Here is a 26806-nt window from a genome sequence, read left to right as displayed (position 1 = left end):
AGCCATCGCGGTCGCGATCTGAATCAAGCCGGCTTGGTCGATTGCTTTGCCTTGGCCAGAGTAAGGGACGCAAGTAAGACTTAGCGACAGTGCGGCGCGGGTTGTCGTCCTCGACGGCAACGATTATGTCAAGACTCGAGAGATAGAACCGATAAGGAGTTGGTTCTCAGTTGCTCTGGACTCTGGTGCTGGGCTCTGGACCTTTGGTCACAGATTACTGAGACGCAGGATTAGCTGCAGGGTTCCAGCGGCACGGGGCGATGCACTTGGCGGGTGAGACCGAGATCGATTTGCTTACTTGCAGATGCATGATCGATAGACGAATCGATCTATCACACCCACCCACCAATGCGACAGGCCAGCCTTACTGATACGGTTCATGTTTGTTCTAGATGGATTTGCTTCTGAGATGGACTTCCCCTTTTACGCACATGCAGGGACCGCTCGTCGTGCCGAGGCGTTTGAGATTCTGAGCTCGGATCTCCGCGATGTGCAGCTGTGTGGCTCGGAGGCGGTCGGAGCTATGCCAGTCAGCCCCTGACTGAGGCTTAGGCACAGGTGTGAGGTCGCTGCTTGCGTGCTCTGGGTGTTTTTGCTTTCGCCTTTGGCTTACTTGCACTGAGAGGTTTATGTTATCTTACATGTAGGTAAGAGAACAGCAGAATAGGTTGTCGTTTGTGCGACTTTTCAACTGTCTGCCGGAGTGAATCTCGGTGCAACTTTGGCTTCTCGTGGCAAGCAACAGACGACTATTGAGCACCCCGGACGGATCATTGATGCCTTGGATAATGTGTATGAACCTGATAGATTGACTGAGAATCTTGACTAGATCTTCACTTCAATACAAGCTCGACCTTTCACTTCATTTCTAAAAGGAAAGGAGCTGTGTCTTGCTTCTTGCTTCTTGCTTCTTGCTTCAGTCGTCAACTGAGTCCAGTCTATAGCCTGCTCTTTCCACAACATCACGGTTTACTTGGTGTACTCTCAACTGTTTGCTTATCCACACAGCCGTCATGGCACCGATTCTGCGTCAAGATGTTGAGTTCAAGACACTTGATGGTCTCACACTCAGGGGCTGGCTTTTCCCAGCCGAGAAACGCGGCGCAGCCATCATCATGACCCCTGGCGTACGTACTCGACCTGAAGCATTGGGATTGGGGCAGGCCCTATCATGGGAATGGTCAAGCTAACGCAAAGAAATAGTTCAACAATGTCAAAGAGATGATCATCTCTGAAGTAGCCGAATACTTCCACAGCGAAGGCTTCACCGTCCTCAGCTACGACCCCAGGTCCATCGGCGGCAGCGACGGCATGCCGCGGAACGAGGCCCATCCCTCCAAGAACGTCGAGGACTACCACGACGCCCTGACCTTCCTCAAGGGACAGCCCACGGTCGACCCGGCGCGGATCGCCTTCTGGGGCTACTCCTTCAGCGCCATGGTGGCGCTCTGCGCCGCGGCCCTGGACAAGCGGGCCAAGGCCGTGGTGGCCGTCTCGCCCCTGACCGTCTGGGAGTTCACCAAGTGGAAGCAGGTGCTGGCCAAGTCGATGCGCGACCGCGAGAGCCGCATGGCGGGCAACAACGCGGTCTACCTCCCCATGCTGACCGAGTCTGGGGACCACCCGGCCGGGTTCGGCACGGGGTTCGACGTCGAGGATGTGTATACGATTATTATGCGCGCGGCGGAGGTCGAGCCTACCTTCAGGCCCGAGACGACGCTGAGCACGTACTACCACATTGCTGCCTTCCAGCCCTTTGGGCTCATGCCGTTCGTGTCCCCCACCCCAGTTATGGTGGTCACGGGTGAGGAGGACCTGGTTTCGCCGGCAGACTTGCAGAAGACGCTGGTGTATGACGTTTTCAAGGAGCCGAAGGAGATGCTTTCGGTTCCGAATAAGGGGCATATGAATGTGTTGAGTGGGCAGGATTCGGTGAAGGTGTTGGGTGCTCAAGCTGCTTTTCTTCGCAAGATATTGGGAGAGTGATGGAGGAGAAAGATGTAGACGCGTGAATAGGGGAATTGGAGTTTTTCCATCTTAGTTGGGTATACCGTATATGAGATTAGGCTTCATGTTGGCTTGACTTGAACGGGCCGGTTTGAACAATTCGAATTTCCAGTCTTCTTAGCACCGTGCCCTCAACTGTTTTGACGCGCTGTTGCGGCGTCGCCCTCCATAATCGTGCCCCCCAACAGTCCAGCGTTGATACATGTAGATTGTGCACAGTCTTGTCTGTTCTTATGTCTTGCTCTTGCGGTAATTCCGCTCCCACTCCCTGTCATCTAACCTGTCCCTCACCCGTTCTGCCTGTCGAGTCCATGTCTGGGCCCTGGCCCAGGGCCCCTGGGGCGCTACAGCCTACCTGGTGCTACCTCAACGACGGCTCGACTTGGTCCTACAGGTTTGGGACCGAGCAAGCATTTGCATCGGGCCAGACCCTTTGTCTCTCCAGGACGTGCATAAGCCTCTCACAGACTACCTGAACATGTCCAGAAAAGGGTCGCATTCACGATGTTGCATCCTACCACAACCATCTCTCTCGGGCACATGCACCATTCCATCCACATCAAACACCGTAGGTACCCAAGTCCACAGTCGGGCCGACCAAGCACAGCGAATAAGCTGGCCGTTCGGAGAGGGGAGCACTGGGCTTTGACGATTCTATGCGTGATGTGCTATGCTATATTCTGCGCTGTTTGTATCTCAGCTATTATATGCATGATGTGCGCTCCTATGCGTTTACCGTATCAAGCGGTGTTAGCACGCCCTCGTACGAACAGGCAAATGGGGACATGGACCTAACATAAACGCATTACGATGAGACACATGCTGACCATGCTTCTATTTCTAGTGGCATAATCATACATTGTGTCCACGAGATCATACCAGAGGCTGACGGTGAAGCAGAGATTATACTCAACAACGATACATTATGGCCATGTAAGCTTGCTTGATGTGAGGGCTGGCTCTTTGGGAGCTTGGCCAGGGACGCCCGCGATTCCAGAGCGCAAGTTGCAACGACTCGTTGTTCGCATACACATGTACGGTATGTGAGTTGTAGGCACATGCATCGTCGTATAGGGACATGGAGATTCAAATTTCCGATGCTGTTGATTACGAGTACTACGAGTACCCCATTCTGTTTCTCGTTGCGAGGGTCAGGTCAGTGGTCGTATCGTTCTGGATAGGGGCTGGGTCGACCGAGGACGCCGCGGAGCATCACCGCCTGAAAATGCGACAGGCGACTCCGCTATACGCTTCCTGACCATCTTTTACAAATCAAACCAACGCAGTTCATAATCTCCAATTGGAAATTGCATCATGTGGCGTCGTTCAGACCTGTTGCCTGTAAGCGCCTGACTGATTATAAATACACGTTTAGCTGTTTGTTGTATAACGTATTGCCTGGACAAATGCCAAAACGATGGACATGCATGCCGTCATGGGTCTCTCGGGTCTCACGGGTCACTGCAGGCATTCACGCCGACTGTTGGTTCTAATTTGTCGAATAAAGGTCTGCATCCGGGGAGTTGGCGAGGTCATGTCGCACTGCGCTCTTGTCTATTTGTCATAGTGTCCCGGGGAAGACGCAGGCAGCCATGGGGGATATGTAGCTACGGTCTTTAAATGAACTTCACTCCAACGGTCCAACGATGCGATGCATGTGACTGACGCTGGTCTCTGGGTGGTCGGGCAGCCGAAGGGCACGGTTAGGTTGCGATTTGAAGCCGAGACATTTCATGATTTCTCACGTTGCACACATGCAGTGCAATATATTCAAGTTCATTCTCCTGGCCGCTTCTGTGGGCTCAACTATATATGTACGTGGAAGACCCTTCTCCTGCCACTGAAGTTGAGCCCTTCAATATCAAACTCCCAGCCGGCAAAGCAAAGGAAACTCCCCCCATCTCTCCCGTCTACGGTCTAAGCAAGCCATGGCTGGAATCTACCCAGCCGGCAACGGTCATTTCGGAATGCACATCTCGCGCATCAGCAACTCCACAACCTCGTTATGTCCGGCCGACACGGCGAGATAGAGAGCATTCTGACCCTGGCCATCACACAAGTTGACGTCGGCCCCGTACTTGAGCAGCAACGAGACCAAGGCTTCGTCGCCCAAGCCAGCAGCAATGTGGAGCGCCGTACACCCTCGCTCGTCGTGCGCGTTGATCATAGAACAGCAGTGCTTCAGGAGCGTGGCCACCACGCTGCGGTTCCGCCCTCGCACCGCAACGTGCAAGACCGGCGGCAACGCAGACGGCTCCATTCCTGCCCACGAAGCCCCCGATGCCGGGTAGCTCGTCACACTACTGTTACTGCTGCTGATGCTGACGCTGCTGACGCTGCTGACGCTGCTGCTGCTGCTGCCGCTACCGCTTCCGCTACCGCTTCCGCTACTTCCCAACCTCCCCTGGGTGCTGTATGACCCGACTCCGCCGTGTAGAGATGAGGGTGGATTTCGGCCGCTTCCTGGTCTGCTGTCCGGGTCGGAGCTTCCCGATAGACCGGTTTCCCACCCGGACCCCATGCTGGACAAGTCCCCGGCGCTGCCCGGGGTTGTGTGTCGGGAAAACTGGGAGGCGGAGGGCTGGTCGCTCCAACACGGCGGGGTGATGGCCGAGCTCGAAGGCAGTCCCGGTACGGCGGTGGCACGGGGGGTGATTTGGGAAGATGTCGGTTGGTGACTGGGCAAGTACGATGGTATTGTTTCCCCGTATCCCATGTGCTGGTCCTCCGAGCACGTTTCCGGCATGAGGAATGACATCGACTCGGTTGTCGATGAGGTGGAGAGCTGGTGGCTGTGAGAGCTCGGAATGGCGTCATGGCGGGAATTCTCGTTCATGAAAGATTCTAGGTCGTCGATGCTGAAGTAGTCGGCGGTGTCCACTACATATTGGTCGCCATCTCCCCGATCCCATTGTGCTGGCAGCAAAAACCCGGCCGCGGTCGCGACACACTCCCCTTCAGTCTTCTTCTTCCCGGCTTTCCTCTCTAAAGAAATCAATATCATGGTTAACGGCTGGGGCATCCAGAAGAGAGCACGAGAATTCTGAACACGGCAGATACACGGGCAGATGCATCATCCCGGGACCGATCGTCCAAGCCAAACTCACCTCTGAACCTGCGCTGCGCCTCTCGATTCTGCAACCTACGGCGAGCTGAGACCGTAGGTGGCTGGGTTTCAATGATGGCGCTGACCGAATCTTCGGTAAACATTGTCACTCATATGCTATCGATTGCATGGAATGTCATAATAGTCGAAGCAACATGAAGCAAGCACGAGAATTACTGGGTCAGTCTGTCAGAAACACATGGCGTGTACGGTGTGCGCGGCGCGGTGGGGGCTGTCGGCTGTCGCTGATCCAACTTCATCCAAGCCTTCCACGGTAGGCCATCCATGTTTAAAGAGGAACGGTCTCTCGGATTGTCACGGAGTCGTCATTCCGACTAGGATCAAGCGATAAGCATTGATACATGCATCGATTCCATTATGGACTCCAAGTCAACGTGGTGTGGTTGCTGTGCACATGCATCCAAATCAGTACATGTATGATGTAGGCGCTGGGCGGGCGAGCCGCGAGACTGCGAGATGCTTGACGCTTCCCGCCCCCCATTTTTATTTATTTTCTCTCCTGTTTTGTTATCCGTTTCCGTCATGAGAGAGATAAAGACCCATTTCCTCACGGGAGACAGATTGAAAAAAAAAAAAATTAGTTGCAGGCATGTCTTCCCTCCTACCGTCCTACGTTTCCTCCAGTGCTCTATCTGTCCGGGAGGACGCTGGCACGCTGCAGTGGCGGCACGCAGGCCAAGGGCGCCTGGGTCTGCCCTAGATTATTGGGATCGACAGATTCGACAGCGGTTGAATCCTCCTTCTGCCGTCTAGGCCACTGGCCAGGAGCCACATCGGAGGCAGGAGCCGAGCCACACGCGCACTAAATTATATACAGATACCGCCGCCGCACCGCGGGCAGGAGTCACGGTCTTCCGCAATCCCCTGTTTGGTCTTCTGGCTCTTCTCAAACCCTTTCTGGAATAAATTATCCACTACATCCCCACCCAATTTTGTTATTTAATCCAGAAAGGGTTTAAGAAGACCCGGAAGACTTGACAGGGGGGGCGGAAGACCGGTGCTCTGCGGGCAGCCCCGAATACATAGCACGGATGGTTTTAATCGCTACTCCTTCCAAATTCTACCTAGCGCACAGGGTCAAGACGGTCAGGGGTCCGGAGAGGATCGGCCTATCGGCCTGTTTAGCAACTAGACCCTTTCTCCCCTCCTTTTCTCCCTTTCTCCCCCCTTCCCCTTTCCGACGAGGATTTCCCCCTGCTGGAGTTGATAACGTATTAACGCCTGATCGCCAACCATTCGTTAAACAACAGGGCTTTGACCCTGCCTGCTGCAGAAGCTTGACCGATGGTGGCGGGGGCCTGGTTGTAGATCGTCTGGGAAAGAAAGTAAGGGTTCCAATGCGGCTTGCCCACCCGAAGGGGGGGGGGGGAGGAAAGGCGTAGTATTCGGCCGTTGGTGGCGTTCTCTGCGATATTGGATGGCGGCGCATAGCGCAGATACGATCCTACGAAGGGCGATGGTTATCGGCTCGTTTTAAACTAGCACGGTTTCCCCCACCCGAAACGTGCACTGCGGAACACGTACATGCGAACTGCCTTATTCAGAATATCGCGAATCTGGAGAGACGGCATAGGAAGCATGGGCTTTACTGTTGAATTGACGGGCATGTGATCCGGCCGGAGCGTTGACTTAATGGATGGATGATTGTATTCAATACAACCAAAGAAAGGAAAAACAGGAAGGTATGGGGGTTCTAAATACATCTGTCACGTTTGACGGGAGGATTGGGGGCTGGTAACAGCCAATAGGAACACAGAAAACAGTCTCACGTGTTTTCAGTGCGACATACGATCCCAGATCTTCAATCCCGCTTTAATTTTGATCTTGGCCACTCACAGTCCTAGTCTGGGCAAGCCACGACGGGAGATCGAACAGGGGGCGGGACATTCGGAATTCCCTCGTCGTTGATATCTAAGCAGTATCGCGGGTTTTCTCCGATGCCTACGGGAGAAGAGAACGGAAGTTCGGATACAAGTTCGGATATACTCGGATATTAGTCGTCCTATGTAGGGTCGCCTTCTCCGTCCCTGGTAAAGAGAGGGAGGGAGGAAACCAGGACCCGTTACCCCAGCCGTTACCCGTCACCCGAATAAAGAAGTTCCAGTAACTCAGAACAGCGAACGTTGGAAATACAAAAGTTGGGCTTTTGTTTGGCGTTTGTTTTTTTCCTCCAAGCTAGCTCTAAGCTATTGACCCGAACCGAGGATTGGATTTCCGTTTGTAATGCCAACGGGTTGTGGAGTTACCGGTGGGTTCCGTTGTTCCGAAGTTCCGCTTCATGCGGGCCGCCTTGGCCGGCGCTCGGCCGGCTGATCCCGCAACCGGCTGACCCCAACCCCACTCGGGAGTACATTGCCCCGCTGAGGCTGGCGAGCATTACGACGCAATATAGCTACATTGTACTATCAAATAACACAGAACAGAGTGTCTTGGGTGGAATTCAGGGCTCTCCAAGCAGTAGTAAAGGGAGAGCATGAAGCATATACATACTCCCGAGTCCCTCCAGGGGACTCAATCACATACCTAGACCCTAGATATTGAATTTCTAAACTCCGTCGTCTAACACCAACACCTCATCATCCTCGGCTCTCTTTCTGCTAACCCCACGCGTGACGCGCGGCCCACAGCCCGGGCAGGGATACCGGGAGTTGTTGTGTTTTCTGCCCCGATTTAGCGCAAGGCATAGGGACCACAGATCTCCGTCATGCCCCGGCAGATCGGATAGTTAGACAAGGAACCCTGAGCAACATGTCGTGGGCCTCATAGAGGTTATCGGGACGAATTGTTGACGACCCATCACAAAGTTAGGCTCTGGCGTCCCTTTCTTTTGGCGAGAGGCGGGACTATTTCGTGCCGTTCCTAAATTATTGCTTGCATAGTCGGAAGACTTGCCTTGACGTCTTCGACGAAGACCATTGCCTACGTTATATGTAGAGTGGTATTAGTGTACAACGTACCTACCACGGGTCCACAAGTTGTAGTCATAAGCAGCCCAGAACTGCGACGCTGCGAGAGGCCATATCATCACCGGTCGCCATCCTCTTGCTGCATGCCCAGAGCTTCGGAAGACATCCAGAGGACCAGAACCTCCAGGGCCCTAACTACGCCTCATCCAAAGTCATCACTCCCAAAAGCCCCACAGCTGAACTGTCACTAGGGAGTCAATCGGCTCAATCCTTTCGGGGCCCGGAGCAATAGCCTTACTACCCGAAAAACAGGCACACAGGAACGAGTACTTTCGCCACATGGCTCGATGTCTCCTTTCTAGGCCCTGGTGTGCGGTGTTTCTATCTATGCCTTTTGCCCGTCCAAGTTCCGGCCCGCAAGCGAGTAAGCACTAAGCAGACATACTCCGATACTCGAAGGATGCCAGGGGTGATACCTTTCAACCTTCCCCGATGGCTCAACGTCGCCTAGGTATTGGAATCGGGGTCTTGGTCTTCCAGACTGCTCAGTCTGTAGCCAGTGACCGTTCCATGATCAGCGTACATAAAGACAAGACGTGACGGCGAGAACCACAGTTTGCAAGTTTGAAGCCCACGTGTCCCCTGCATACGTCGCTACGTCCTTGGGTTACAATCGCAATATCTAGGCCGGGCCCCTCTCTCAGTTTGTCTTACCTATTGGAACGATATGCCTCCGTACTCCATCGCTGGCGTCAGCGCCCTCCTTCTCTCCCTCGGGCTCGTTGCAACCCCAGCCGTGGGCCTTTCCACCCCCATTCGGAGGAGCACCACGGAATGTGTGTCCAGATGCAGAGTTATCCCCGGTGACGCCAAATGGCCGGGACCAGAGGCGTGGAACTCGCTGAACGGCACCGTGGGAGGGAGGCTGATCCAGACGGTTCCCGTTGCTCACGTTTGCCATGATCCCTCTTATTCTGCAGAAGAGTGTCAATACGTGGCTGACAACTGGCTTTCCGCATATGTCATGTTGGTCTCGTCCTCCTCCCCCCCCTTTCTTTTCCTTTTTTATCTATTTCCCCCGTTTTTGTCTCTGTCGCCGCCAATCAACGAGCCAACCCAGCCCCCTCCACCCCCCTTTTGCCCCCCTTTAGGTATTCTCGAAAAGCAGCGCTGACGGAAGAAACAGGACTCCTCGCCCAGGCGAATTTTTGTCATCTTGGTTCCAAAATCAGACCTGCGTGCCACACACGGACAGATCAACGGCCTGTGACCTCGGCAACTATGCTAGCTACTCCCTTAACGTCAGCGGCGTGGACGATGTTAAAGCGGGACTGGACTTTGCCCAGAAGAACAACGTCCGGCTCGTCATCAAGAACTCCGGTCATGAGTACGTCTGTGCTGCATTCGCAAATTCCACACCAGACTCTGCTGACCACATGCACTCTCACTTCTAGCTTCTACGGGAAGAGCACCGGCAAAGGAGCCCTCGCCCTGTGGACCCGCAACCTGAACCACAAGGAGATCATCCATGACTACAGCGCGGCCTACTACCAGGGCCCCGCCCTCAAAATCGGGGCAGGCGTCAACGGCGGCGAGGCGGGCTCCTTTGCAGCGGCAAACGGCTACCGGATGGTTGGCGGTTCGTGCCCGACGGTCGGACCCGCCGGAGGGTACACCCAAGGCGGCGGCCACTCCTTCCTGACGGGCCTCTACGGCTTCGGCGCCGACAACGTCCTGGAATGGGAAGTCGTGACGGCGTTGGGCGACCACCTCATCGCCACCCCTGAACAAAACTCGGACCTGTACTGGGCGCTCAGCGGCGGCGGCGGCGGAACCTACGGCGTCGTGGTCTCCATGACGGTGCGGGTTTTCCCAGACGGCCAGGTCGCCATGGCGTCGCTCACCTTCAGCGTCGACTCGGTCGGCGGCGTGGAGACCTACTGGCAGACCGTCGAACGGATGATCACCGAGCTCCGCCCCATGGTCGACGACCACGGCATGGTGGGCCAGTTCCTGGTCACCAACGACACCACCGACCTCTACGCCCTGATCGCGCCCGACGTGACGAGCTCCGAGCTCTCCACCATCGTCAGCCCCGTCCTTTCCAGCATGGCCGTCGACGGCATCACGCCGCAGCAGCTGGGATTCCGACTCTACGAGAGCCACAGCTACTACGAGCTCTACGCGCGGACCATCCTGCCCCATGCTGCGGGGGGTGTCCTGACGCCCGTGACCGGCGGCCGCTTCGTCACGGGGGAGAACGTCGCCGCCAACGCCACGTCCCTCATCCACGCCATGCGCGCCACCGTGGAGGAGGGGAGGTTCTACGTCGCCGCCGTGGCGCTCAACTCGCAGGGCCAGGGCAGGCTGGCGGATCCCATCGCCGAGAACGCCATGCAGGAGGACTTCAAGCACGCCTACCTCAACCTCATCATCCCGGCCGCCTTCGACTGGTACGCGCCCTGGGAGGAGGCCCACCAGCTGCAGGACGAGTTTATGGACGTGCTCCTGCCGCTGTACGAGGAGGCCACCCCGGGTGCTGGTGCGTACCTCAACGAGGCCAACTGGGCGCAGGCTACCGCCCAGGACTACCATGGAGACAACTATGAGAGGCTGAGGGAAGTCAAGGCCAAGTATGACCCGAACAACGTTTTCTATGGCCTGACCGGCGTGGGGAGCGAGGCTTGGGCTCCGGATGCTGAAGGCCGTCTTTGCAGGACTGGAATCACTGCATGAGGTGGCGGAGCGATATACTGAGCGTAATTGACGGTGCATGTGCGTATTAGACTGTACATCATATACTGATCACTTGTTGTATGAGTTTTCCGTCTTGTAGAACGGGACACGCTGTCTTATTGTCTTCTGTTTTGTTTATAGACGTACACGATATCAATACGATTCCGTATACCAGTTTCCGTTATAGTCCACATATATATATATAAGCATTAGCAAAGACCATGGGATTGTCAGCCAGCCAGGCCATGTTCCCTTCATATGGGCAACCTGAAAGATGCCTCCAGTTACCAAGGCAGAACTAGCTAGATCACATGCATGGTTAATGCATCCTCAGCTTTCCTCAAACTTGTGATGATGGAGCGTCAGCAAAATACGGGAGTAGGTATTCTGAAACCGAAGCATAATACGGAACGAGGATGTCCAGATGGTGGCATCTAGGGGATTTGATCCTTTAGAAGCCTCATCTCATACCACGTATCACGTCAATCCCAGGTCTTATATACTCCTCTTTAGACTTGAAGCGAGGCTTTGGGAAACTAGTGTACTGTTTTCTGCATATGGTATAAACAAGGAAATAGTTCAAGGTATCTACAGTTCTTGTTGCCATTGAAACATATGTTTTCGTGACTACCATCAACCATCTTCATTACTGCGCTCTAACCTATGTCCTTGATGCTCCTTACCAGGGGATGACAGCCCCATCAATAACGTTAAAGAACTTGCCAGAGGTCTCCTCTCGGGTAGACTTCTCGACCTGTTTTCGGTGTCAGTAATCCATCTTTGGTAGAGTATGTAGGGTTGGCTTGAAACGTACAAAGTCAATAGTCTTGGTAACACTCTCCTCGATGGTATTAGGGGCTTCCTTCAACCCCAGGCTGCGAGCACCCGCGTTGCCCATCTCAGTCTGGACCAAACTGTTTTCGCATTGTCAGTCAATATGGCCATTGACCTCATAGCAACACGTCACACAGCACATGGGATCATGGCGTCTTACCCAGGGTGGATGGCGAAAACAATAAATGATTTGTTCGCAGAATGCACACCCACGGTGAACCAATTCTGCGCAGCCTTGGAAATACCATAAGCAGCGACAAACGACGCATTATAGGCGTCAAGGCGATCTATCGAAGCAGCGGCAGTGGAGACGGAGAGCCACTTGGGCTGGGCCGACTTCTCCAGCAGAGGCCGAACAGCCTGGTACAGGACGATGGGACCGACGGTGTTGACGTTGAACGCCTCGACGACGTCCTTGATCTCGACTTGCTCGGCGGGTACCGTCGGGGGCGCGTAGCCGGCGTTCGCGATGACGATGTCGATGACGGAGACGCCGGCGGCCTGGACCTCCTCGACGGCCTTCTTGGGGTCGGTGAGGGAGCTGCTCTCGATGCTGACCAGGATCAGCTTGGAGCCCTCGCCGGCGGGCAGGGCCTTGAGTTCATCGTATTTCGGGTCGGCGCTGTTCCGGACCGAGCCGATGACGGTGTGGTTGGGACGGGCGAGGTAGGCCTCAAGCAGACCCCTGCCAATGCCTGAAGATGCGAACATTGAGGTCAGTTTGGGAGGGAGGGGAGGGGCAGAGTAGGAATCAGAAGTCGATCAGGGGTCAGGACACGGTACACCCCCTGGGATTGAGACTGCGGGTGCCGTGACTGCCGTCGGCTTCCGTTGCCGGGGCCGCTGGGCTTCTTTCTTACCTCTTCCAACGCCGGTAATGAAAACGGTGGTGGTCATGTTGATTATTGAGCACGTGAAGGGATCCTGTTTCGGGAAAGTGATTCTGCACCTTTGTTCACTCGGTAGTCGGTACTAGGTATATTGGTGTGGCTTGAAGGGTGAAGACAAGGGGGGGAAAGGGAAAGGGGGGACGCGGCAAAGAATCAAGATTTCTCGTCTTCAAGTAGGTTGATTGATCCTCTACTCCAGTCGGTTGAAGGCTGTCGTGACTCGTGACAACATGAAGACAGTTCTGTTTGCTCGGACTATTGGGTTTCTAATCACTGTATGATTTATAAGCTGATGTGATCTCGCGCTTCTAGAACGGCGAGTTGGTCTTGATTAGCTTAATGAGACGTTAGTCGACAAGGATCTTGGGACGTTGGAACGCCCAGACAAGGGGCACCGTACTCATTAACACCAACTGGACCGCCAACGGTCCAACAGTCGCTTCCCCCCTCCACGCCGACGTCCAGTTGTCCCTTGTCTTCTGACAAAGCCTCGCTCTGTATCGATATTACGCTCGAAACATGAATTTACCGTTTGAAAGATATGCAGGGCAGCAACTCAACTCAATCAGGAGCGGGGGATGTATGATTATGGTTACTGGTGTATTGGATGGACCTTGTCACCTTGGTAGCATCGAGACGCACTGTTGGACCCTCTCTGCGACATGTAGAGCTTACATTGCACATTGCCTATGTCCACTTGAGTGGGGTTGCAGGGGGGCTATCTCCCCCTGGGCCCTCCTCGTCTTCTAGATCCCGCGGTTATCTTCCAAATCCCCCCCTAAACTGGCCCCGTCGGCTGTAGCCGCCACAATTGAGCCCTTTGATTATTCTCTGCATTGACTGGACTGTATCTGATGCTTGGCTTTCCAAATCTTGAGACCAAGACCTAAGCAGCGTCAGAACGAACTTGAACTGATAATAAATAATCATGTTGCATGCATGCTTCTTTCGACGTTCTGTCATGTCATCCACCACGCCCCTTCACATGGCCGAATTTGATACGATTATCTGCCTTTCTTACTTGCATCATGGACTTCTCGCGATTTGCTTACTTAAAGTGGCAATAAGAAGCACATCTACACACGGCATGTATAGTTAGCACTGAGGAGTTCGTTCAATGGTACCATTTCCTGTGTCTCGGCCGACGTCTAAGTTATGCCTGCTTACATGTATGAAGCTAGATGATAGATCATGACATGGAATTGATTCTCATGCCGTGAATTTTTAGGAGCTTGATGTCTTCTACCGTATACGAGGTATGGCGGGCTGTCAGTGTTTTCTCTATGTGCTAAAAGGTCCCATCAAATCGCCCCCCTGAATCGCTTCGTCAAAGCCGATCAAAGTATCGAGGACTGGAGTTGTCTCGTGTCTCACAAGATAGAAGTAACCTGCCATTCGCTTTCATATAACGCATCTTTTTCGGTCTAACTGGGCACATGCACTGAGTTAAGCTGTCCTCGCATACTTCTCTTCTCTATTGGTAAGATTCGAACACATAAGAAAGAAACATATCGACATCGGCAGTCGCCATGGGTGGCCTCGTCGAGCAGGTCCTCTCGCATGAGAAGGCCCGCCTCCTCGCCAAGCTAAGTTGGTCATCATGGGCTGGCATAGCCGCCCTTGCCTACCTGGCGTATGGCATCGGACTGGTCATCTACCGCCTCTACTTCAGCCCCCTTGCCAAGTTCCCCGGCCCCAAACTGGCAGCAGCAACGCACTGGTATGAGGTCTGGTACGATCTCTTCTCGAAAGGCACCGGCGGCCAGTTCACTTGGAAGGTGAAGGAGATGCACGACAAGTACGGGCCCATCGTGCGCGTGAACCCGGACGAGGTGCACATCGACGATCCGGAGTTCTGGAACGAGGTGTACGGCGCCAGCACGCCGTCCAAGCCCATGGACAAGTCGGGCAAGTTCAAGTACCGGTTCGGCATCCCCGATGCCACCTTCAGCACCACCCATGCCGAGCTGCACCGGGAGCGCCGCGCCGCACTGGCCCCCTTTTTCTCCAAGCAGCGCATCCGCAGCCTGAACCCCAGAATCTCCGAGACGACCGACCGCATCTCGCACCGCCTGGCGACCGAATACGCCGGCTCGGGTCGCGTCCTCAACGTGGGCGACATGTGGTCCAGTATGACCATCGATGTCACCTCGGAGTTGGCCTTCAGTCGGTCCGTCAACTGCTCGGACGCTCCGGAATTCAAGTCGCCTCTTTCTGTCGGCATGCAGACCATCATCTGGGCCGGACACTGGAATGCGCACTTCAAGATTCTGGTCGATCTCATGGGATGGATCCCGGATGGCATTCTTGGGACCGTGTTGCCGCCGTTCAAGCCCATCCTGGACTTCCGTGAAGTGAGTTCAATGTTCCCTCCTGCATGTGAGCTACGAAAGAATCAACTTTGATTTGTAGAACACATGCATTCAATGTTCGTTTTGACGGCGACAAAGACCCCTGACGCAGAAGAATAGGATACACGTCAACAAATTAAAGACATTCTGTCGGGCAAAAATGCCAAGAGTGTGGACGCTCAGCATCCCACCATCTTCCACGACATTCTGGCTTCCAACTTGCCCCCGCAGGAACTGACACTGAAGCGACTGACGGACGAAGCTGTCAGCCTTAACGGCGCTGGTATGGAGACTACCAAGTGGACGCTGACCGTAGCCGTCTTCCACATCCTCGATCAGCCTGCCGTCCAAGCCCGACTCAAGGCCGAGCTGGCTGAAGCCATGCCTGACTCGACATACATCCTCCCGTGGGCTGAACTGGAGAAGCTGCCGTACCTGTCGGGTGTCGTTGCCGAAAGTGAGTATAAGAAAGGAAACAAAAGAGGAAAAAAGGCGGGACAAACAAAAAGAATGACAACTTGAAACTAACAAAACATACACTAGGTCTGCGTCTCTCCTACGGCCAAGTCCAGCGTATTCCCCGCGTCAACCGCCTCCACGCATGGAAGTACGGCGACTGGGTCATCCCCCCCGGCATCCCCGTCGGCATGGACGCCTACCACATGCACACCAACGAGAACGTGTTCCCCGAAGCCCAGAAGTTCAAGCCCGAGAGGTGGCTCGGCGACCCCAGGGGCCCCGCCGGCCTGCACCCGCTTTCGAACTACCTCGTCCCCTTTGGCCGCGGATCCCGCGTCTGCGCAGGCATGCCCCTGGCGTACATGGAGCTCTACGTCGCCCTCGCCACCCTCTTCCGTCGTCACGAGCTCGAGCTGTTCGAGACGGACCGCAGCGATGCCGATTTCGTGCTGGATATTGTCATGCCCATGCCTAGGAAGGAGAGCAAGGGTGTTAGGGTCATTGTCCACAAATGAACTGGCTCCATATCCTGGGAAAGAGGAGGATACGGTTAACAGTCGTAGTCACATACCGTTAGTCACACATCCTCTCCTTTGCGCAAGCCTCTCTCTACGATTATTGAAGGGGTTAGAATCAAGGTGTCTTACGGGGGTTCCTACGGCATCTGTGAGAAGGATCAAGGGTGACTATACGTTGACAACATGAATGTTTGCCGTTATACATGAATTGGCTTCTACCTACTCCAGATAGTGAGAAACGGAAACGACAAGTTTATGTAACTTCATGTGTCTTTATCGTGTCCTAGTATCAAATTAATCTTGACTGTTAGTGGTTGATACGAGTTGTCTTCTTTTGTCGTAATTCGGACACTCATGCTCACCCCGTCGAAAAGCATACATGTATCATTTGCATGTACTCACTATGCGAAGGTTAGCTCCTCACCATGTGCCTGGTCATTAACAAGGTGTTTGACCTTCCATACGTACTAAAACGTCCATCACGCATATCAACGAAACAACAACTCCCTACATGTACGTTATTCTCCATGTGTCTGGATATACGTATACGAAGAGCAGTATTTTCCACGAATTCTCAACCGAGACTTTGGCAGACGGTACGGACGGAGTATTCGTTTTGCCCTTTCATCCTGCACCGAAAAGCCTAGCCACATAGTCCACAGAGTGAAGGTCATGATGGCGAGTTGGGGCTTGAACTTTGCTTGAACTTTATGCATTATTTATTCGTTGTCCGTGGCTGCCCTTATACGATCTCCGATCAGGTATATCTCGTCTTCTGTTTGTGTAAATTTACTTTCTCCTATTCTATATTGGCTCGGGTAAGAACCTGTTTTTCACATAGTAGACCCTCGGATATGGCTACCCCTGAATTTTGCCCCTAAACTTACCCCTGAACTTACCCCTGAACTTACCCCTGAACGTATCTCCGAACTGTACCTTGTGTTTATTCCCAACATACTCACAAACTCTTTATTGACAGTTCATTGGTGGCTGTCACTCTGGCGTAAACTGGGATGAATGGCTTCCGTCGTTATTCATGCACTCGATCTGGAATCCATTTGGCAATCAATGTGCGAACTATTAGACACCACATTTCCCACCGAGTCCAAAATGTCCGAAGGAATAAAGAGACCAAGAGTTGCGGGTGACCCAGAAGTTAGCCTTGTTTCTGATGGAAATGAGGCTTGAGCTACGCAAGATGCATACCCGTATAGCTAGAAACAGGTCGAGGCCTTGCCTCCTTGGCGGCGCCCTTCAAGTCCGGCGTCAATAGACGAGAGGAGCCGAACTCAGAGGCTCGAGTCCTGAGCTTGTCCTTGGAATCTCTAGACGGATACCTATCGTCCTCGTCTTTGTCTTTGTCCTCGTCATACTCCGTACTCTCTACAGCCAGCCACATGGACCGACCCGGGACAGCCTCATAATCATCACTCTAAACTATGGCTACAACAAACACGACATCGGGCCGTGACCGGTCGACGCCTCTTTGCGCCTTTTTGTGTCTAAACTCCTCATAGTCCTCCTAAGTACCATGCGAGAATCGTATAAGGTTACTACGAAATACTATTAAGGCACGTCATTCAGCCGTTGTCAGCAACGAGTGCACGAAAACGACAGTATTTAAATCAGCTTGAGGCATCCTCCCAGTGTTTGCAGACCCGTTTCTGACTGTGAGCACCGTGAAGCAAGGCACCATGGAACAAGACAACATGGAGCAAGGCGACATGGCAGAGAGGGAGATGAGCCAGAATAACCAAGTCGACCACAGCCAAGTCGACCACAGCCCAGTCTACCACAACCCAATTATCCACAGCCCAATTAGCCTTAGCCCCGTCAACCGCAGCCCAGTCAACACCAATTACGACTATGCCCCCAAAGAGTCGCCGATCATGGACGTGTCCCCCGGCATCCCCTGCGTCAGGCCGGCAACTCGTCGGTTCCCACTAGACGATAGCGAAGATTACGACTCGATGCACTCGGCCCCTGGAATCGTGTATTCAGTCTGGACTTCCTCGAACTATCAAGAGGGTCCGGAAAACGAGGTCAGGTCAGCGGATAGTTACGAATCCTTTGCTACATCCTCCTGGGGCGAGTGCAGCCCGCGTTCCAGCAATTCCAGAGAAAATGGACGGGCTGGAGAGGCCCGACAGGCTGGAGAACCAGAAGACTCTGAAGAGCCTGAAGACTCCCATGATATCGGTCCTCTGTTTGCCGAGGACGAGGACTTCAGCTACCTCGACTTCGAGCCCTTGCCGTCGCCCCTAATCCCCGTAACCGACAGGCCGATGACCCTATTCTCGAATTTTCGGAGTGATCCCCCGACCCCTCCTCGCCCTCTACCCTCCTACCTGATCCCCCCCTCCCCTCCCTCGAATTCTAGCTACAGGCCGGAGGAAAAGAAAAAGTGGAAGGGGAAAGGGAAGGAAACCCCTACGTTGGCTCCTGTTTATTCCAACCGGGACGAAGAGCTTGAAGCCCACGACGGCGGCCCGGGCGACCCCTGGTCGATCGGGCCCCCTCTCTCCCCTTGCGTGGAGGTCCGATCGCAGCGAAAGGAGAACGGAAAGTGGAAGGGGAAAGAAAAAGAAGGCTCCATCTTCCCTCCTCTTCCTGACGGCGAGGACGGGGAGAAGAACAACAGAGACGGCATCATCTGGAGTCCTCACGGAGGCATCACCGCCCGCGAGGAAGCGCGAGTCATGGAGACTTATAGAAGGAGGGCCGCGTTTTCCTTCATGCAAGTGACGGTGATGTCCGAAGAATCCGTGTTCCAGTCGCTCGAACCGGCACCTGGAGAAGAAGCTGGCCCATCGGGGATCGATGAGTCGGCAAGATTCCAAGGTTGCCCAGAAGCAGGAAGCGAGGACGAAGAAAAGGACGAGGGGCAAGACGATGACGACAAAGAACAATTCCGAGATCTTAACGGGACGGTAAGAACATGCATTGAAGCTACATCATACATATGCGCTCCGGCCGCGCCCCAGACCATACCTTCTGACTTTGGGTAGTGCCTGACACGACAGCCCGCACGGTTTGGCTGGCGGAAGGGATAGGAGACTCACGATCCAGTAGACGTTGAAGACATCAAATCCGGGTCCGAAGCGTCTTCCAGCCACCAACACCAGATGCCGAGCCAGGGCCACGGTCCTCGAAGGACGGGTTGGAACCGGAGCGATACTCTTCAAATGGCGGGTCGGAGCCGGAGCAATTCTGTGGCCTCGGACAGCTCCGACAAGACGGTGGTGCCGAAGGAGCAGTATATCGTTGCTCCATACGACCTGTACAGGTGTATTACAACACAGACCCTCCAGGGCTCGGCGTTCCATGTGTCCCCAGCCCCGTTCGCCGGCTTATGTTCCGAAGTGGTGGAGTCCTGATGATATGATATCACTGGAGGAGATGGAAGCCCTTCGGTTTGACTTGAGAGATGAAGAGTGCATGTGAGCAGAGTTGTTCCAGGACTCTTCGCCTTCCTTACGGGGGAGGATAGCGGTTTGTTGGAATTCGAAGAGATTGGATTCGCCGATGCTGGCCTTGCGGACGTAAACTTGCACGTGAACATTGATAGATTGACGGGCTGAAGATAATCACTTTGGGTGTGTTAACTCTTGCGTATATCCGTTCTGTGCAAAGCTACTTGATGCAAACGATGTGACCAGAGGCTTTTTAATTGTTGAAGTTGACCTACCTCCGTTCCCACCGTCAGGGGCTGACCCTTTTCCCACTATTGGCGGATAGTCGTAGAAGAGGATGCAGGTGCCGAACGTCTGGCAAACATCGTTATGATCGTTTAGATGATTCTATGGGGAAGAATGCATCTGAGACGTTCCGTGACGTTGGGATATGGGTCATTGACACCCTCAGCTCGTTCAGTGCCCCTGAGATGCTTCGAATGTCACGGTAGCCCAGCTAGGTCAGACGCCGTTCAACCCCATCCATACTGAATGTGCAACTGTCTTTCTGCACATGGTCTGATAGGCTCGACACTTTGCTTTTTGTCAGACCCATCATCCTGCTTTGATTCCTTGCCAAGACGCATCATACATAGCAAGTCAGACACCCTGTGGTCCGTATCAAGTTTTAAAAGCGACTCAACATTTGTCTTAGTCACTAGATTCTTCCTCCCACCGTGTTGACCAGTCGGCTCTTCCCCCCATCCTCCTGTAACTCTATATATCTGCACATATTACCCTCTACCTTTCCCTTGGTCTTATACTTTTGGATCTTGGTAAGTTGATCCTTTCCTTTCCCCGCCCCTTTGTCTTGCTCTGGAGGACGGAAGATCCCATGATTGGCCAAGACAAGCCACCGTCTGCATCACACAAAGACACCGGACTGATTCCATGGATGCTTTCCTCTACAATGTGTTCGAATCCGTCCCAGTACGGCGGGGGAAGTGGAAGTACAATGCGAATCCCCCCGGAATCCGGACGGCAGACGAATAGACTGCCCCATCGTCCGCAGCATGCAGCCCCTCTTTACCATCTCCCTTTTGGTGGCTGCTTATTTCTTGTCCTCCTCTCCCGAATCCCACCCCGCAGGCGGGGTTCCCGATTATCGGGTAAGCTTGACATGGCCCTTCTGGGGTCAGGTGGGGAGATCTGGGTGTTGCGTATACGCTTGTGCTTTGTTCCGCCATGATCTAGAAAAGGACCCGATATCCTCAGGTGGCAGACCAGAAGTGTCCAAGATGGCAGGCATTGAATCATCACAGAATTATAACCCAACATTCCAACGTTTTCATCGAGGACAAGATTGTTCAACTGACACCACCTGCTGTCTTGAAGACGAGTGAAACATAACATTCACGTTGAAAGTTGTGACGAAAGGCTTGCACATCAGATATCCTGCCCTGCTTCAAGTAGGGTCCTTCGAAGTGGCAGCACTAGACTTCCGCGGATCACGAAGTCCTTTATATTCGATCGCTCGTCCTACCCTGAGTTGTTACGCCCCCGGATAATCGTCGAAACTCATACCCACTTACAACAGCTTCATCAGTCAACGCTGTCAGGAGAGGAACCAAACATTGAACCAAGCGATATATAAGCAAAAAGGAAACCAAAGATATCCGATTCAAAGATGCTGCAACTACTACCCGCGCAGAACCTCTTCAACTACTTTCTGCTGCTCCTTGCCGCACTTTCAGCCACCGTAATGGCCTTCTCCGCCATTCGCTATGTCCGTCTCTCGTTCTTCCCGCCCGCCGCTTTCATCTTTCGTGCTTGCATTGATAATCTCACTGACACGTCCGGTATGACGGATAGATCTTCTTCTCCAACGCAAAGGACGAGCCAAATTTCGAAGACGACGATTCCATGTATGCCTTCTATGGTGGCGCGAAGAGATACCGGGGCCCTCGGCCAGGAATCAAGCGAGTAGCCTTTGACATTTAAGGGGTAGACCCAGCCATTTCCCAACAACAGAATAAGGACGTCCTGAACTTACATGTAGCCATGAGCTACCAAAGCAGGATGATTTAGTCTCAAACAAGTGGCAAGGAATTTGATCTCGATATATTTCTAGCGGGATACGGCTCCCAGTTCACTCTTTAGATGGTCAAACGAGTGTAAATCGGTCTCTGCGCCCCCATTCCGAAAGACCCACCGCATCTTTCTCCTCACAATAGAGAACCCCTATCCTCTCAAAGACCAGCTCCTCCTCCTCCCCAACCGGTCTGAGCACCAGGAACATCCGAGACCCGTAGACGCTAACCACCGTCATCGACATGCCCTGCTTGCCGCTCGCTTGTAGACTCTCGAGGAACTCGTCCGTGTCGGGATACAAGTAGCCTCCCGTCCGGCCCAACGTGCCGCCGGGTGTCCCCCCCTCCATTCGGAAGGGAAAATGCCACTTAGACCCTCCCGTCAACCAGAGCCGCACCTTGCAGAGGTATCCGAGCGCCGTCAACTTGGCGTCGGCGACATTCACGCTACCGTACCTGTTCTGCCCCGTAGGCGTGCACTGGACCTGAATGTCCGTCAGGTCAGGGGCACTCTTGGCCCAGCGTCCACGGTCGTAGTTGCGTTTCCAGAACAGAAAGAGCACATAGCCCGTAACGCTAGCCCAGGACCACGACGGGGCGATAGCGGGGTCGATGCGACGACTGGCGGGTTCCTCGGCGTTCTTGTCAAGTTGGACGGGCCGGTCAACCGTCCAGAGAAGCGTGGACGGCAGGGCGTCCGACCATAGCCCGGCGCAGTAGTGGGCGTCCGGCGCAACCGACTGCGCACGGCTAGCCATGCCCGCCAGGGCGGCCAGTCTGTCGGAGGGGAACGTGAGTTGGCGCCGCGTGTACTGCTCCACGACCTCCTTCCAAAATTCCTTGAGGTCCTCCGTGTCGATCTCGCGTGGCTGCTCCAGGTCCAGAGGGGCGTGCGCGACGTTGCCGTGCGGTCGGAGCTGGCACTCGCACAGGGAAGCCGAGGCGCACCGCCAGCTGACTTCGTTGGGGAGGAAGTGCAACATTCGCCGAGGAAGGAGGGTTTCCTGGAGTACCCAGCCGCGTCGGAGGAGGTAACTACCCTGCTCTACCAACTGGTGTTTTGACGGCTGGGAGCTTGAGGTTTCGGCTTCGGGCTGGGGCTGGGGCGCCCAGCCCTGATAGTGTCGTCCGAATCCTCCCATGCTTCCAAACTCTCGCAGGGGCCTGACGAAGAGCTCGCCTTCCTCGCCCTGGGGCCCGTGGTAGATGAGTTTCCGCGTCTTCCCGCTCAGGTCTTGTCTTTCGGTCCCTGTGATGAATCCCGCTCCCCCATTTTCCGCAGCGTCTGCCGCGAGAGTGAGCAAGCAGTTGGCGTATACCTGGTCCATCTTGGACCCCTGGACATCCCAATCCTCTTTCGAGTCTTGGATGATGCAAATCGAGTCGATCCAGATGTAGTCAACCTCCAGAGCGCGGCAGATGTGGATGGCGTCTTGAAAGGTCTTCGGAAAGGACGAGAAGGGAATGCCGCGCTTGAAGTCTTCGAGCTTGTCTTTCGTTAACTGCAGCGACACATTTCCGCCCCAGCGATGACTGAGGGCGATGTATCTTCCGGGAAGACCCTGGGAGTCGACAAGCTGGGGATCATTCCCTGGTCTGATCAAGATCACTCGATCCGGGAGGGTCTTTGGGGTTTTCTTCTTCCTACAGCTTCGATGCTTCTTCTCGCAGTCCGAGACCCAGGTTCTGATGAGATCGAGACATTCAGGGGCATCGGCGACGGCGGCTACGTGTCTCGCGGCGCGAACCACAGGCCAGTGCGAGGTGTTTCCTGTATTTGGCGTTAGTCGTGCAAGCTGCTGGGGGTTCCTCTGGATGGACGGTGGCTGTGAGACCAAGCCAGATGAGATGCTGGCATCCTCCCTTTGCGCGGTACTTTTCCGAGTGGAAACTTGAACTCACCTTCCAGGCTGAATAGTTCCACCGAGCGCTCCACCGGAGGATACGGACGATCGGGGGCATGAGAGGGCCGCGAAGGGTCGGCAGCCCAACGTCCTTTGTGGAAACCTGATGATTTATTTGTTCTCTGTGAGTGGATGTGATGCAAAGGCGTCGTCTTTGGTTTCCTTCAATGTTCGAGAAGCAGAACAGTCCAAGCAGAGTCTTTACCTTCTTGGGTGTACAGCTGGCGGGACATGCCCTCAGATTTCGGGTCGAACGTCTGGAGGACCGACGAGTCGCCAAAGGCATGGACAGACACGAGCTCGATTCTGGGATCACACAGGTCCGAAAGGTTGATTGATTGGTACAGCAGTTGACATGCCGGGCAACCGGCTTGCGAGCCCTGGATGAGGTCCGTTGCGGAAATCCATACTCCTGGTCCTAGAAGGCCCTGGCAGCACCGGCAGTCGCTGTTCACTTTCTTGCGGAATAAGCGTTTGAAAGAGTCCATGGATGCATGTGGTTTGAGTCGGGATTTATGGTTCTTGGCAACCGTAAGATTGGGACGGGCAAGTGTAGAGCAACGAGGCAAAGCACGTCGGATCACCAGAATCGTCCAAATCGTCCAAATCGTCAGGACTCAGGACTCAGAACCGGCGGTCAAGAGTCAGGCTCTCAGATTCAGACCCCTCTCTCTGATTTCGTGCCTTTGCTGCCTGTCAGACGACAGCACGTGATTAAGCTGAATCCTTCTCGGACTCTGCCCAATCTCATCCATCATAGTGGCCCCCGGACCTCGCATGCATGGCGTGCATATCGTCTGCCGAACGAGTCCAGTCAACCGACATCGTGCTAGATTTTGAGATGCTGTTCTTCCGTACTATCAAGGTGATTCTGTCTCAACAACAAGGCAAAAGAGAGTCAGGTTTTCAGGGTTGACTGTCCCAAGCACGCACGCACTCCAAGAGCTATGGGCCTGTAGGCTATGGCCATCCATGCAGGGCCAGGGCATTATTCGTATTAATTATGCTGGGGTAAAAGAGGTGAGACCAAGAATTGTACCTGCATGTATGCATAATGCTGTATTATATGCTGTATTATATTTATATGATCAAATCTCAGTGCAGACTGGACATTGAGACATTGATGCATTCACATGAAAGCCGGGAGACATAAACGAAGCAATTACTGCCATCCATTGCATCGACCACACCGGCCTTGATATGCCCTGGACCCGGAGATAAACCCCGGATCGGGATGATATGATATCATTTTAAGTATTCGTACTCTCATTCGTACCCTCATTCCTACTCTAATTACCTCAACTCCATGCCGAGATGAGATGACCTGGGGGTGGTTGGACCAATTGCCGGGTCAACCCTATTCATGCCCCTATTCCACTGGACCAACTCTCTTCCTCTCTCGTCTTCTCTGGTGGTCTCTGCTGCCAGAATAAGAAGAATAAGAGGTTGGGTCAACGGAGTCGACCACGGACCCCGGTCAACTGCTTCCTCCTCAACAAGTGGCACCAATGACGGGTAATGAAGCTTCATGCGCCCAGCAAACAAGTCCCCACAATCCGACGCTACCATCGGTAGAGAAGGAGAGAAAGAGGAAAATGTCCATCCGGCGGTGAATCTCGCAGTCATTCAAATAGTTGGCCTCATGGCCTTTCTGTCCGGGAGGGAGCTTTTGTCTCCCCAAGCCCTCCCCAGGGTTCAGTCCTCTCCTCTCCGGGGGACCGCGAACTTGAACGCTTTGAAACGAAAGATTTCATCCAAAAAGAAAACCCGACACCATGCGTCGGTACACCCTCGCCAGCTTGGCGGGTGGTGTGGTGTCCGCTGCCCTCGCAGCGGCATCTCAGACAGCGGGCGACCTCAGTGTCCTCGCCATGAACGTCGCCGGTCTGCCTGACTTCCTCCAAGGGAACGAAGTCCCCGGCGACAAGGCCGAAAACCACCGGATCATCGGGTCCAAATTTGTCGAATACGGCTACGACGTGATCAATGTCCAAGAGGTGAGTTGATATCTCAGCCACATGCCATGCAGCCATATATCCACGATTCCACACTCTCCCAACTGATGATGAATGCACATCTGTTTCTAACACTTGGCGGGAACCCGAACCTCCACAGGACTTCAACTACCATGCAGCCCTCTACTCAACCGCCACCCTCCCTCACCGCACTCCCACCTCAGGCGGTGTCCCCTTCGGCTCAGGCCTAAACACCCTTTCCCTCCACCCCTTCATCGACCAGACCAGGGTAAAGTGGAACGAGTGCTCCAACACCTCCGGCGCCGACTGCCTGACCCCCAAGGGCTTCACCCTCGTCCGTGTCGCCCTGGCCTCAGGCCCCGAAGGAGCCGCCTACGTCGACGTCTACAACCTCCACGCCGACGCTGGTATCAGCGCCGCCGACCTCGCCGCTCGCGCCAGCAACCTGCGCCAGCTAAGCTCCTACATCAACGCCTGGAGCGCAGGCAACGCCGTCATCATCGCCGGCGACACCAACAGCCGCTACTCCCGCACGGCCGACGACATCCGCATCTTCCGCCGCGAGAACGCCATGAAGGACCCCTGGGTCGAGCTGATCCGCAACAACGTCGAGCCCACCGCCGAATCCCTCTGCACCAACCCCAGCACCACCGACCACTGCGAAACCGTCGACAAGATCTTCTACCGCCCGGGCCCCCTCCTCGACCTTCGTGCCGAAGCGTGGCGGTACGACGCATCCCGCTTCCTGCAGCCCAACGGCGCCATCCTCTCCGACCACAACCCCGTGGCCGCCAACTTCACCTGGTCCCTCCCCTCCACGCTCCGCCAGTCCGATTTCCACGGCGGACCCCACGGAACCTGGTTCTCCGACGCCGCCGCCCTCGCCTCCCTCCATGTCGGCACCACCCCGCGCCGCGCCTCCGTCATCCGCTTCCGCGGCGCCTCCCGCGTCGACGCCGTGTCCCTCTCCCTGAGCGACGGGTCCACCTTCTCCCACGGCGGCTCCGGCGGCCAGCTCGCCGAGCTACGCCTCGCGGACCGTGAGGTCTGGTCCGACGCCACCCTGTGCCAGGCCCAGCGCGACGGCCGCACGCGCATCTTCTACATCAAGGCCCGTACCAGCGCGGGTCGCTCGCTCAAGGCCGGTCAGGCGACCGCTGACTGTGCCCACTTCAAGGCTCCCGCGGGCTGGGGCATCGTTGGATTCCTGGGCCGCGGTGGGAGCGAGATTGATAGGTTGGCCTTTGTCTACGCGCGGCAGTGATGAGATAGATGTATCAGCACTTCTCCTGCGTGGACAAAGGGCCATCCTTCACCTGCTTTGACTGTTCCTCGGGCTCTGTTACCGATCCTGACAACAGTAAAGCACATGGAGCTGAACCACATCGTCCCGAGTTGACTCTAGAACTCAACTTTCCTATGTCTACATGTATGCATTATGTCATGGTCTTGAAAACCCATGATGGCCTTCATGATCTTACTATATATACTTAATTGATGCCAAATATCAAGTGCTTCATTATATCTCCTCTTGGTTTACGTGAATGGAGAGACACGCCTCAACAAATGTTGGGAAATACATATGTTAAAATGTACGGATATAATGCCCGATAATA

The 26806-nt window shown here is 54.5% G+C and overlaps 10 protein-coding genes across 10 annotated transcripts; 6 read left to right on the top strand and 4 right to left on the bottom strand.

Moving 5' to 3' along the window:
- The first annotated feature begins 798 nt into the window (after positions 1-798).
- SODALDRAFT_333923 (DltD N-terminal domain protein) lies at positions 799-2182 on the top strand. Its single transcript, XM_028612098.1, has one exon. The coding sequence runs from the start codon at positions 1222-1224 to the stop codon at positions 1984-1986; it is 765 nt and encodes a 254-aa protein (XP_028465962.1). The 5' UTR covers positions 799-1221; the 3' UTR covers positions 1987-2182.
- A 1283-nt stretch (positions 2183-3465) lies between these two features.
- SODALDRAFT_360494 (hypothetical protein) lies at positions 3466-5217 on the bottom strand (the record flags this gene model as incomplete). The annotated part of the gene is made up of 5 exons (XM_028614270.1): positions 3466-3556; positions 3639-3747; positions 3849-3898; positions 3981-4992; positions 5115-5217. 5 exons carry the CDS (start codon positions 5215-5217, stop codon positions 3466-3468), a joined length of 1365 nt encoding a protein of 454 aa, XP_028465961.1.
- An 823-nt stretch (positions 5218-6040) lies between these two features.
- Positions 6041-6813, bottom strand: SODALDRAFT_182882 (hypothetical protein). Its single transcript, XM_028607071.1, has 2 exons — positions 6659-6813; positions 6041-6578 (listed from the first exon to the last, which is right to left on the bottom strand). The coding sequence occupies exon 2, from the start codon at positions 6561-6563 to the stop codon at positions 6195-6197; it is 369 nt and encodes a 122-aa protein (XP_028465960.1). The 5' UTR covers positions 6564-6578; positions 6659-6813; the 3' UTR covers positions 6041-6194.
- A 1822-nt stretch (positions 6814-8635) lies between these two features.
- Positions 8636-10953, top strand: SODALDRAFT_333920 (FAD-binding domain-containing protein). Its single transcript, XM_028612097.1, has 3 exons — positions 8636-9066; positions 9227-9427; positions 9495-10953. The coding sequence occupies exons 1-3, from the start codon at positions 8768-8770 to the stop codon at positions 10774-10776; spliced, it is 1782 nt and encodes a 593-aa protein (XP_028465959.1). The 5' UTR covers positions 8636-8767; the 3' UTR covers positions 10777-10953.
- A 347-nt stretch (positions 10954-11300) lies between these two features.
- Positions 11301-12640, bottom strand: SODALDRAFT_333919 (NAD(P)-binding protein). The gene is made up of 4 exons (XM_028612096.1): positions 12471-12640; positions 11771-12305; positions 11591-11690; positions 11301-11530 (listed from the first exon to the last, which is right to left on the bottom strand). Exons 1-4 carry the CDS (start codon positions 12505-12507, stop codon positions 11456-11458), a joined length of 747 nt encoding a protein of 248 aa, XP_028465958.1. The 5' UTR covers positions 12508-12640; the 3' UTR covers positions 11301-11455.
- A 1348-nt stretch (positions 12641-13988) lies between these two features.
- On the top strand, positions 13989-15825 carry SODALDRAFT_312698 (putative cytochrome P450; the record flags this gene model as incomplete). Its single annotated transcript, XM_028609204.1, has 3 exons — positions 13989-14854; positions 14972-15308; positions 15395-15825. Exons 1-3 carry the CDS (start codon positions 14030-14032, stop codon positions 15823-15825), a joined length of 1593 nt encoding a protein of 530 aa, XP_028465957.1. The 5' UTR covers positions 13989-14029.
- A 1785-nt stretch (positions 15826-17610) lies between these two features.
- Positions 17611-18923, top strand: SODALDRAFT_182829 (hypothetical protein). Its single transcript, XM_028607070.1, has one exon. The coding sequence runs from the start codon at positions 17718-17720 to the stop codon at positions 18834-18836; it is 1119 nt and encodes a 372-aa protein (XP_028465956.1). The 5' UTR covers positions 17611-17717; the 3' UTR covers positions 18837-18923.
- Positions 18924-20770: 1847 nt separating this feature from the next.
- SODALDRAFT_182805 (hypothetical protein) lies at positions 20771-21340 on the top strand. Its single transcript, XM_028607069.1, has 3 exons — positions 20771-20979; positions 21093-21224; positions 21299-21340. Exons 1-2 carry the CDS (start codon positions 20908-20910, stop codon positions 21219-21221), a joined length of 201 nt encoding a protein of 66 aa, XP_028465955.1. The 5' UTR covers positions 20771-20907; the 3' UTR covers positions 21222-21224; positions 21299-21340.
- Positions 21324-24090, bottom strand: SODALDRAFT_333914 (HET-domain-containing protein). Its single transcript, XM_028612095.1, has 3 exons — positions 23420-24090; positions 23213-23317; positions 21324-23081 (listed from the first exon to the last, which is right to left on the bottom strand). Exons 1-3 carry the CDS (start codon positions 23700-23702, stop codon positions 21385-21387), a joined length of 2085 nt encoding a protein of 694 aa, XP_028465954.1. The 5' UTR covers positions 23703-24090; the 3' UTR covers positions 21324-21384.
- A 492-nt stretch (positions 24091-24582) lies between these two features.
- On the top strand, positions 24583-26762 carry SODALDRAFT_333913 (endonuclease/Exonuclease/phosphatase). The gene is made up of 2 exons (XM_028612094.1): positions 24583-25211; positions 25330-26762. Exons 1-2 carry the CDS (start codon positions 24990-24992, stop codon positions 26452-26454), a joined length of 1347 nt encoding a protein of 448 aa, XP_028465953.1. The 5' UTR covers positions 24583-24989; the 3' UTR covers positions 26455-26762.
- The last annotated feature ends 44 nt before the right edge of the window (positions 26763-26806 follow it).

The sequence above is a fragment of the Sodiomyces alkalinus genome, assembly GCF_003711515.1.
Source record: "Sodiomyces alkalinus F11 unplaced genomic scaffold SODALscaffold_6, whole genome shotgun sequence".
In the NCBI taxonomy this organism is placed as follows: domain Eukaryota; kingdom Fungi; phylum Ascomycota; class Sordariomycetes; order Glomerellales; family Plectosphaerellaceae; genus Sodiomyces; species Sodiomyces alkalinus.
This window is presented reverse-complemented; position numbering and strand designations above follow the sequence as displayed.